At 40.3% G+C, this 10,683-nt stretch overlaps 1 protein-coding gene across 1 annotated transcript; it reads left to right on the top strand.

Annotated features, from left to right (window-relative positions):
- Nucleotides 1-599: 599 nt before the first annotated feature.
- On the top strand, nucleotides 600-8,351 carry apobec2b (apolipoprotein B mRNA editing enzyme catalytic subunit 2b). Its single transcript, XM_088330129.1, has 4 exons — nucleotides 600-1,164; nucleotides 4,157-4,337; nucleotides 7,131-7,480; nucleotides 8,225-8,351. Exons 1-3 carry the CDS (start codon nucleotides 908-910, stop codon nucleotides 7,476-7,478), a joined length of 786 nt encoding a protein of 261 aa, XP_088186255.1. The 5' UTR covers nucleotides 600-907; the 3' UTR covers nucleotides 7,479-7,480; nucleotides 8,225-8,351.
- The last annotated feature ends 2,332 nt before the right edge of the window (nucleotides 8,352-10,683 follow it).

Here is a 10,683-nt window from a genome sequence, read left to right as displayed (position 1 = left end):
GAGCTCTAATGAGGCTCCACTCGTAACCTGTACTAATGGTACCTGTTCTGACTCATAATCGATATAAAAGGCACCTGTCCAGATCCTTACCAACACTCCTAACTCTACAGTGGCCAAAACCAAAGAGCTGTAGAAGAACACAAGAGACAAAATTGTAGACCTGCACCAGGCTGGGAAAGTTTGAATCAGCAATAGGTGAAATGCTTGATGTAAAGAAATCAATAGTGGGAGCAATCATTGGAAAATGGAAGACATATAAGACAACTGATTATCTCCTTTCGACGAACAAAGAGCTGGGACCACAGTAACAAAGGCTTCTATCAGTAACACAATGCACCGCCAGGGACTCAAATCCTGCTCTGCCAGACGCGTCCCTGTACTGAAACCAGTACACATCCAGGCTCGTCTGCAGTCCACTGGGGAGCATTTGGATAAGAGTACAGGGGGAATGTGTGATGGTCATGAAACAAAAATAGAACCTTTTGGTAGAAACACAGGTTCTCGTGTTTGGAAGAGAAAGAATACTGAATTGCATCCAATATGTTGACCAAACACTTATTTGCCCCACTATCATGTACTCGTCAAAAGAACCACACCTTGCAGGCGAGCCATATGTTCCCAACCCCTGATCTAATCGGATACACAAATATCATCCAAAATGTATTGGTGCTATTTTTATCTTATGTGTATCTTTGTTATTCAATCTTCTGTCTTGTTACCCCCTTTACCCTTTTAGCATTCAAGGTCTGGTTAGGGGCCAAGAAGGGGCGGAGGGTTCACAGAGCTTGTCCCAGCCAGGCCAGACATGCACATGATCCCCCCGAGCTCACAATAGTTTCTATTTTGGTTGCCACACTTTTGGTTATCACTGCGCTCAGCCGACACCTTCACTTGCTCCTCGGAAAGCATGGCCGACAGAAGCAGCCGGGTAAGCGTCAAGCGGAAGGAGAAGGCACCCGAACGCAAACCCGAAGACAAGGAGAAAGAAAAGGCGAAAGTTGGGAAAAAGCTGGACAAGGTCGCCAAAAGACCAGAGGCCGTCTCTGAGTCAGGCGCCGTGGAAGAGGATAAGAGGAATGGGGAAGCTGCCGGAGCAGCGCAGAAAAATGAATCAAATGGCGAATTTGAGCCCATTGAATTGCCGCCGTTTGAGATTGTTACAGGGTGGGTAAAACACGCGTTTATATGTTACTTGTGTTCGTCCTTTCCATGCATTCTTAGATTGTACAGTAGACCACCCTCGGATTAGTCATTAATCTATTCTGAGGTGGGGATCACATGGTAAAATTGGCACATGTGTTGAAACCGACAGTATGCTAATTATTTTATCATGTTTTCCGGACTATGAGGTGCAATGGTCTATAGAGCGCACAATCCAAAACAGTATCTAGAGAGAAATTTTTCATAAAGAAGGTGCACCAGACTTTTAGGCTCCTGCAATTAAAAGTACTGTAAGAGCTGGAGTAGCATCAAAAGAAACACCACTTGGATTAATTGAAAAGGTACATCAGATTATGGAGCACACTTTTGAATTTGTGACTAATATAGGCTTTTTGTGCACCTGACAATACGGTAGCTAATGCTCTCCAAACCCCCGATTCCCATGGTCAAAATGTTTACATTGTCAATGCATGTCAACACTAGTAACACAGTAATATATTGCAACTAGTAATTAGAAATACCTTATAAATAGATATACATGTAAAGGAAAAATAAAATCTTATTGATGTTTGGGACGATGTGACTTAAGCTGGTACAGTGGAGGAACAGCTGGATGCAGACAGGGGAGGAGACGAGAGATTAAAATAAAATAGATGTTAATACTTCTCCTTGCCCCTAAAAAACCTTAAATGACTCCTTATTCTTAATTATGCATATTATCAACTGGATATGGCTGAATTCCTTATTGAAGGGTAACGACGTGTGTGCCCTTTTTGTATTCTCGATATTTGCATGCTTTGTTTCCATGGTTATCAAGTTTTCAGTTCTCCTTTTAGCATCACAAAAAGTCTGGTGAACCGTACTCAATAAAATTAAGGTTTGTTACTCAAGACTCAGAACAAAACGTCAAGAAACGGATAATAGTGGGAGGTGTCACAATCACCGGGGAGGGAGTTCAGCCAATAGAATATCGGCATCTTCTTGATGTCAACAAGACACAAACCAATTGCCGAGGAGTAATTTACATGACATCAACTAATAGCAGACAGGCATTTTAGAGATGTATTTTTGGTTTGGTTTGAACAATTGTATTGACACTATTAACAGCAAATAAACAATGTGAGGTTTGAACCATTTTTCTCGACAATTTTAACAGCAATTAAGCATATTCACAATTTCGTTATATCTGACAATATGACGTTTTAACAATTTTTTCCGACATGTTTAACAGCAATTCAACACACAATTTCATTATATCATATCCCAACAATATGAGTTTTTATCTACACTTTTAACAGCAATGAAATACATTCACAATTTCATTATATCATATTCTAACAATATGAGGTTTGAACAATTTTTATCGACACTTTTAACAGCAGTTAACCAATGTGTAAAGGGCAATACTATTGTGCAAGGGCATAGCTCTGTCTTCTCAAGTGGGATTCCATCCCACCCTCCCAAGCAGCATCCTCAAGTCCTCTGCTCGGGATGCCCAAATGGGTCCTCTCCCTTCTTACTTCTACCTTCCACAACTACCCGAATAACCAGGCCATTGCTGCCAGGACCCCCACAGTGGAGCTCCGGTTCCCTCCTCCGGGTAGGTGCAGACGATTCTTCTTTATGGCTGCGTCCTAGGCTTGCCGCTCGCAGATTGTATGGTATCTGCAGCCATTCAGAGTACAGCCACGGGGGGGATCTGCCTGCACCTCCAGCAGGTTTCTGGAGGTCCAGATGGCGTCTTTGATGGCGGCAAGAGTGACCAGTCCTTGACAAAGTCGTTCTGTGACCTTTTCGATCGACTCACCCCGTAAAGCACGTACTGTGCGTCAGGGACCTCCCCTGCTGGCAAGTCCGGGAATTTTCCTAGGTCGCCGGCCATTGCCCACAGGTCCTCGGCAGCGCTGCACTCACAAAAAAGGTGCCTCACCGACTCCTGGGCGCCACAGCCAGGTCGAGGGCATGTCGAAATCGCTGACATTCCTCGGTAGTGCATTACGGCTCTGACTGAGAGAACCTCATGAGCCACCATCCATGACAGGTCCCGTAGTCTGTTTGGGATGATTCACGTTGTTCCAAACCGTTGTAGGCTCGCCAAACGCAAGCCCCCGCACAGGACTCACTGTTGCTCGCTCCTGTACAATAGCAATAAGGGCCCTGTGGTTTTGTAAAGTGTGACATTCTTGTGTTTCTAAATCAAATATCTTTAAAAAGTCCCAAATAAGGAGATGTGTTGGTGGCAAGTTAAAGGACACTGGTATCAAATGATTGTTTGGCACAAGCTTTAGCTTCCGCAAGTGTATGACACACGCAGTCATACACATGAATGCCACTTAGCGAAGGTAGTTATTTGTGTGCCTTCTGCATATTTCTTGATAATTGCAAGCTTTCCATGGTTAGGTTTTTGCTTTTCCCATTAGCAACACTGTGAGCTTTGGGACCCATAGCTAAAAAATACAGTTCAAAAACATAGTAAAAGTATCGCTACTGCTCAAAGTGTTTACGAAGCACATGAGATTCAAAACTGAACAAAAAGAAAAATGCATTGGGAGGGACTTCAGCCATTCATATCATATCAGCATTGTCATGAAACGAACCAATAGCAGACCAGCATCTTATATGACGTTGACCAATGGCAGAAAGGCATCTGAGATACATATAAGGGGCACACTGATATGCAGTAAAGTTTGAATTCTATACATTTTTGGGAATTGCGAAATAGTTGAATGTCATATGCTAAGGGAAATGCCGTAATGAGGGGACGGAAAAACATAGTACTTCACATTTGAATGTAAAAATATCGTATGCTACGGACACTGTAACCTGGGGGTCTACTGTACTTCTAAAACAGTCTTACAGTAATTGCTTACCCAATTCTTGCTTTTAACACTTTGATTTTAAGCACATAGAACCCACAGTTTCTTCAGCATGCAATTTTTTTGCGCCTTTGCTTCAATCATGATTTTACATATCTTTATTCATAATTTCTTACCAGAGAGCAGATGAGCCCATTCTACTTCAAGTTTCAGTTCAGGAATGTGGAGTACTCGTCGGGCAGGAACAAGACACTTCTGTGCTACCGGGTGGACACACCAGGAGGTAGCATGGAGCCTTTGAAAGGTTATATGGAGGATGAACATGCCACGGCTCACGCAGAAGAGGCTTTCTTTCAGCAAGTAATGGGCTCCATCCTCAGCTGTTGATTTTGTTGCTTTTCTATGACGATAGTGCCGGGGGTGATTCTGCAAACATAAGTGTGAACACACGCAGGATTTTTCAGACTTCATCTTATGGGGTTACAGTAGGGCAATGCTTTCATTTATTTTATGTCACGCTCCCCCAAGATAGTTTTTTGTAAGTACGTGATTTTTGTGAGGACAATACGATTGCTCGATTATGGTGGTAACACGACAATTCCATCCATGCCAAATCTACACTTTATCAGCGTAACTGCGTTGTAATGTCTTGAAGTGACAGCTTAATATATTTGGATTTGTGCTGTCCACTGCCAACTTTTTTAACATAGCAAGCACACAGCTCTTTGCTCGTCTCCCACCGTAGTGCCACGTACGCTACGTCAAACTTCCTTATCTTAGCTTTCGGGAGGAGGCTTTTGTCTGTCTTTTTACCCCGTCTCTCATCGCTTATCCCCATGTTTAATATTTTTTAATGGAGTCACTTAAGGGTCTACTCAACTTCATGTCAACGCCTCACACTCAATGCTCTTATTCTGTGCTATACTGTATATGGAGGCTAATTGTAAATGAAACAATCTGGCACAGGCATCCTACAGCCTAAGGAAAGTTAAATTCAATACTTTTTAAGACTTCCTTTGAAATCAGATTTAAGACGAAGCTGTCAAAACACACAATACATCCTGCCGTGTAAACATTACCTGACACAGCTTTTAGCCATGGCGGAAAACGTTCGTCACACAGCCACTTGTCATTAAATTTACTCTTTCCCATGGTCCAAAGTAAATCTATCGATCCAAAATTGGTACGTGTATTGTGGGTACACCTAAGACATGCGTCCGACTTAAAGTACATCACCGTTTTGATAGTTTATTATTGTGGTCGTGCAATGTTGCCGCAAAAGTAAATTTGTGAATCATTAAAAAGACAATTGATAAATGTTACCAAATCTTCAAACAAACCTTTATATACTTTGGAAAATGGGATTTAAGACATTTTAATGACAATTAATGCCTTATTTTTAGAATAATTAGTTCAATGCCTTTTAATACTTTAAGGATCCGCGCAAACCCTGTGCCAGGAAAGTGCCCCTGCGCCCTAGTGTACAAGGAGGTGCAACTGCACTTTATTCTGGGAAAAAAAAAAAGTTCCCTGAAGTCAAACAATGCCCGCGCCCCCCAGCGAAGCCTCGCGGCTCCTAAGGGGAGTCTGCCCAACTATTTGAGAACTACTACTCTAGAGAATACCAAAATGTTAGCACCAGCATATTTACTTTTGAAAATGCCAACAAATGCATTTTTAGTTTTGGCCAAAAGAAAACGAAAACAAAAAAGGCTTCCAAAAGAACAACGATTTGATGACGTCATTTCAACGGTGAGGCGAACCATGCAAACTCGGCTTTCACTTGGGATTGAGTTTGTCGACAAAGCAATGTTAGCATTGTAAACAGTAGCTAAAGTCTGCTCTAGCAGCTAACAAAAACTGTGGAAGCAGAGGGACACACGTTTTTTGGAGAAAATGTCTTGTTGGTAAGCAGTAGGCAGAGCTCCCCCAATCCCCTTACTTTTGATGTGCAAAATGAAAAATAAGCAATTGCGTTCAGGTTGACTTTGTTTTCTCCATTTTATAACATTCATTTCTGGTACTGCGAGTAAAAATAGTGTAATAATGAGATAAAATCTTATACTTTTTCATATGTCATCAGTAATACTAGTTCGATTTAGGCGCTCTCACTGCTGTGACCTGGGTTAGATTCCCGTTGCATGCAATGTTTTGCGACTTTGTCAGTGACATTTTTTACCTGATTAATCATTACACTCATAGATACCATGAGCAACGGATATACACGACGCATACAGCAGCTCTTCCCATGTGATTTATAATCCAGTGTGTGGCAAATACAGTTATGGGCACTAACTTTGAAAAAGTAATTAGTTATAGTTATTACTTCTTCCAAAAAGTAACTGAATTAGTATCTTAATTACTCCATAGTAAGAGTAACCAGATACCAGGGACAGTAACTATTTACGTTACTTTAAAATAGGTTGCTGTATGACAGATAATCTAAAATTTTCTGAGCAAATACAAACACTAGTGACATTTAGATTGCAAATATAACTATTTTTAGAGACTTTTAGTTCGTGAACGACATAAGTCGAGTCTTGTCAAATATAAAACTCCCATTTTCTGCGACTCAGCGCTCAGTCACCTTTTCTTTTGTCGCGATTAGTAAATACTGTATTCGTAATTGCTATCTAACTATGCGGTAGTCGCTTTTTTAAATGGTGACGTGATCCCAAAAGATGTGATATGAACAGGAGCTGAAAACCGCGCTGCTGAACACGGCGTCAGGTTTGTGAGGGCATGCCGCCGTTGGCGTTCTGCAGCCAATGTAACGTGTTGCTTTTGATGGTCAGTGTCAGTAACGTAATGGCAGAAACAATAATTACCGGTAGTTAAGTTACCCCGTTACTAAAAAAATAAAGCTGTTACCTAAAGGGCTTTTTCCCCAAAACTGGCTATGGATATGTAAAAAATATATATAAATATTATTTTTGGGTACACCTTAAAATCCAGTGCACCTCATAGTGCAGAGAGTACGGTATTGAATTTTCGGTGTTTTGTTTACAACCGTTTCACATTTTCAGATGTAGGTTTGAGCCCAAAATTTTCATTTTAATGCATCCCTAATTTACACAGCTGTTTAAACCAGAATCAAATTGATTTGAACCGGAAAAAGTATGCAGATTGCAAACCGTTATCTCCCATTTTAAGGTGCTCCCAGACAGTAACCCCAGCCAAGAATACGATGTGACCTGGTACGTGACGTCCAGTCCCTGCGTGGCTTGCTCCACCAAGATTGCAGACATCCTACGACAACGCAAGAAGCTTCGTCTCTGCATTTTCTGCTCCCGTCTTATGGAGTGTGAAGAACCGGAGATAGTAGAGAGTCTGAAGGCTTTAGTCAACGCCGGTTGCAAGTTGAGGATGATGAAGCCCACCGACTTCCAGCACGTTTGGGAAACGTATGTGGAGAAGGAGGACCAGAGCTTTGCTCCCTGGGAAGACTGTAAAGAGAACTACGACTACTATGTGGAGAAGCTGGCTGATATCCTCAAGTAGATGTAAGAAAGCCATCACATTTGCATTGTTTCATACCTGTCAACTTATACGTTTTACCCACATTTTATACATTTTTAATCATTTTAACTTGTGTAGTGATGCAAGGCGTATGAAAGGATTGGATACTCAAAATTTCGAACAAAATATTTTTTACCTAGTAATTTAGGATCTAGTAGATATTACTACACAGCATAACAGCCTGTTAATGCAGAGGTCCTGCTCATTTCTGATGAGCGAGATCACTCTTTACTAAAAGTAGATCGATTATCAGGCGGGCTGATTATCGACACGGACTTTTGGGCATTTGACGGATTTCGGTATCTGCATTTCTTCTCATTCGGCGAGCCGATTATCAAGTCTAATGCAGCCAAGACGCTCTCTCTCTTTTGCTCCTACTCCACCCTCCTGCCACTCACCCTATGCCTTCTGATTGGATAAGCGACCGGGGATGGAAATTTAGTTAGCTTGTTTAAGAGAGGTACGTGAAGTTGGAAACTGATAAAGTAGCTCATATCTTAACATAAGTTTGTCAATCAAGCGTGTCTGTGATTGAGAGAGAGAGCATAAAAAGCATGCTTAAGTGGAAGGCTGACTGATTAGCTGTTATTATAACATTAGTGTGTCAATCTGGCTCTAAAACAGGAGTGCACACACTTTTGAATCTGCAAGCTCTGTCTTAATAGTCTGAGGTTGACAGGTATGTTTTTTGAAGACCTCAATTAAAACAATTGTCTGTTTTTACCCAGGTTCACGTGTGGACAGGACTATATCCCTAATGGAATTTTTTTGGAGGCGATTTAATTGGGAAAATTATTATTTTTTTTTAGATTTATTCACACTTAAAACAATGAACTGACATAAAACACATTTTTTTTACATTAAATTACATCTCCTGTCTTTAAGATTGAACTGTCAACTCTGGTGTTTGTTGGAACATTTACACAGACATACAAAGCTGCGCAGCACGGCGGCTAAATGTTAGCGTGTCCGCTGCACAGTCCTGAAGTCATGAGTTCGAATCATCCAGTGTGGAGTTTGTATGTTCTTCCCCCTGTTTGCATGAGTTTCCCCCAGGCACTCCGGTTTGCTCCCACATCCCACAACATGCATGTCAGGTTAATTGGCCAGTCCAAATTGTCCCTAGGTGTGAATGAGCGAGTGAGTTGTCTGTGTGCCTTGCGACTGGCTGGCAACCAGTTCTGGGTGTCCCATGCCCACTTCCCGAAGATAGCTGGGATGGGCTCCAGCACCCTTGCGACCTTACTGAGGATAGGTGGTGCAGATAATGGATGGATACAAAGCTGCCATTTTTTTTACAGTAAAATATGATCGGTGATGTAATTCATGATTGTTCCAAAAGTATTGAAATGAGAGGAAACCAACAATATAATCTTATACACCCAGATTTTACATTTTGATTTTTATCAGAACATCACTAACAGTATATACAAGTTTCTCTTGTCATGCAGTATAGGCTCTTATTTATATAGCTTTTAGGATGCAGGTTTGTAATACAATAACTAGTGTTTCCTAATCAAATAATGATTTGACTTTCACATACTTAGTGCATCTCAAATTCTTTTCTATTAATTAGTTCTGCTCAAATTTGGGCTCAAGTCTGAATCCACTATCAAAACAGAACTTAGAGGTGGTGTATGTGACTTCAAAATATTCTACTTGCCAAAACCATTTTCTGGCAGATAGCATCATTGCAGCTACTTTTGTTGCGCGTGCAAATATGTGAAATTCTTAGATGCGGTCGACAAAACTCTTCCTTTTTTATATTTTGGGGGGTTTGGGTTGGCATTTCGACTGTATTTAAAACATTCCTTTTTTTACTTTCACAATTTTCACCCTAGAATAAAAGAAAACCGCAAGCAGTGGTGCGAAATCACTCTCCTCGTCCTATCTTTTCCTCCAGCATAATGACCTCCGTTGGGCATTGTTAACACATACCGGTACTTAAAAAGAGAAAATATTTCATTCTAAACTTTAAATGGACACCTCAAACTACATACTCCACCTTAGAAGGTGGGATGTCGTTTTAGGTGTCCTTAAAAAGTTAAAAGTAGTGGGAACTATGCCCAACTGAGTCTAAAGAGCCTTTATATTTTTTTCCACTGCACGGATCCGCTTTTATCTTATATTTATCAGAGCTGTTGGGGACTCGCAACACATTAGGAAGCAGAAAAGGGGGATGTAGGGTAATTTCATGCTTGTCCTCACGGTTTTCTGTGTGTGTAGCATGAAAAAGGTGAAAGTTTGAAAAGGACAGTTTCAAATACATTTCAACCCAAACCCTGAAAAATATGAAAAAAAAAAAAAAAAAGAAAATAATTTATTTGAGTAATTTTAAGAAATGCATGTGGACCGTAGGGGCGCTATTTCCTGTGGTATGTCTTGGGCAAGTACACCCTGGTGGCGCCCCTCCCATTCCAGGCCAACATATGTCTCCACCTTGTCTCAACAAAGATTGCAATGTTGAATTAAACCAGAAAGTGGCATCAGTGAGACGATAATTTCAAAGTTCTGGACAGAACCTTTAAGTGTAATATTTTGTAAAAGAAAAAAAAGGCACATAGAGTGTACCTGATTTTCTCCACTATGGAGGCTTTTAAGGCAGCCTTCATAGTGGATTATACGCAAAAATTGAGGAAGAAAATGCAAATACAAACCAAACCACACACTATAAATATGACCTGAGTTTCAATGACAAGACATTGCTTGTAATCCAATATGGCCATCACTTAAAGGGACAGTATGTAATATTTAGTGCCTTGTAGTACTAGTACAAAAACAAAAGATTTGATTAAAATATTAGGGAAAAATATCACACAAATGTTTTTTTTATATAAAAAATATAGTTCAAGAAATATTGCACATCTGGGCGTTAAAGAGTCACATTACCTACATTATAAATTGAAAAATGTGAGAAACTGTTATTAAGTATACACAAGTCACACTGAGGTATAATTACGTTTTTTTTAAGATTTAAGCAAGGAAACTCACCATCACATTTGAAATCAATTTTCCTAGATATTTAGTTATTGAAATCAAAAGTAGTTCATTTTAATGGATAATATTTCGCTTTTCCAACGTAAAATTTGTTTTAATGGAAAGAATTCCCTTTTCAAAGGATGGAAATTATGTTATTGGACTATTCAAAATTGATTTCGCAATTGTTAAACATCAATAAAATAAGCCT

The sequence above is a fragment of the Urocampus carinirostris genome, chromosome 3 (genome assembly GCF_059441175.1).
Source record: "Urocampus carinirostris isolate Australia breed hairy pipefish chromosome 3, RoL_Ucar_1.0, whole genome shotgun sequence".
Lineage (NCBI taxonomy): Eukaryota > Metazoa > Chordata > Actinopteri > Syngnathiformes > Syngnathidae > Urocampus > Urocampus carinirostris.
The sequence above is the reverse complement of the archived record's forward strand: the minus strand, read 5'-3'. Positions and strand labels throughout refer to the sequence as shown.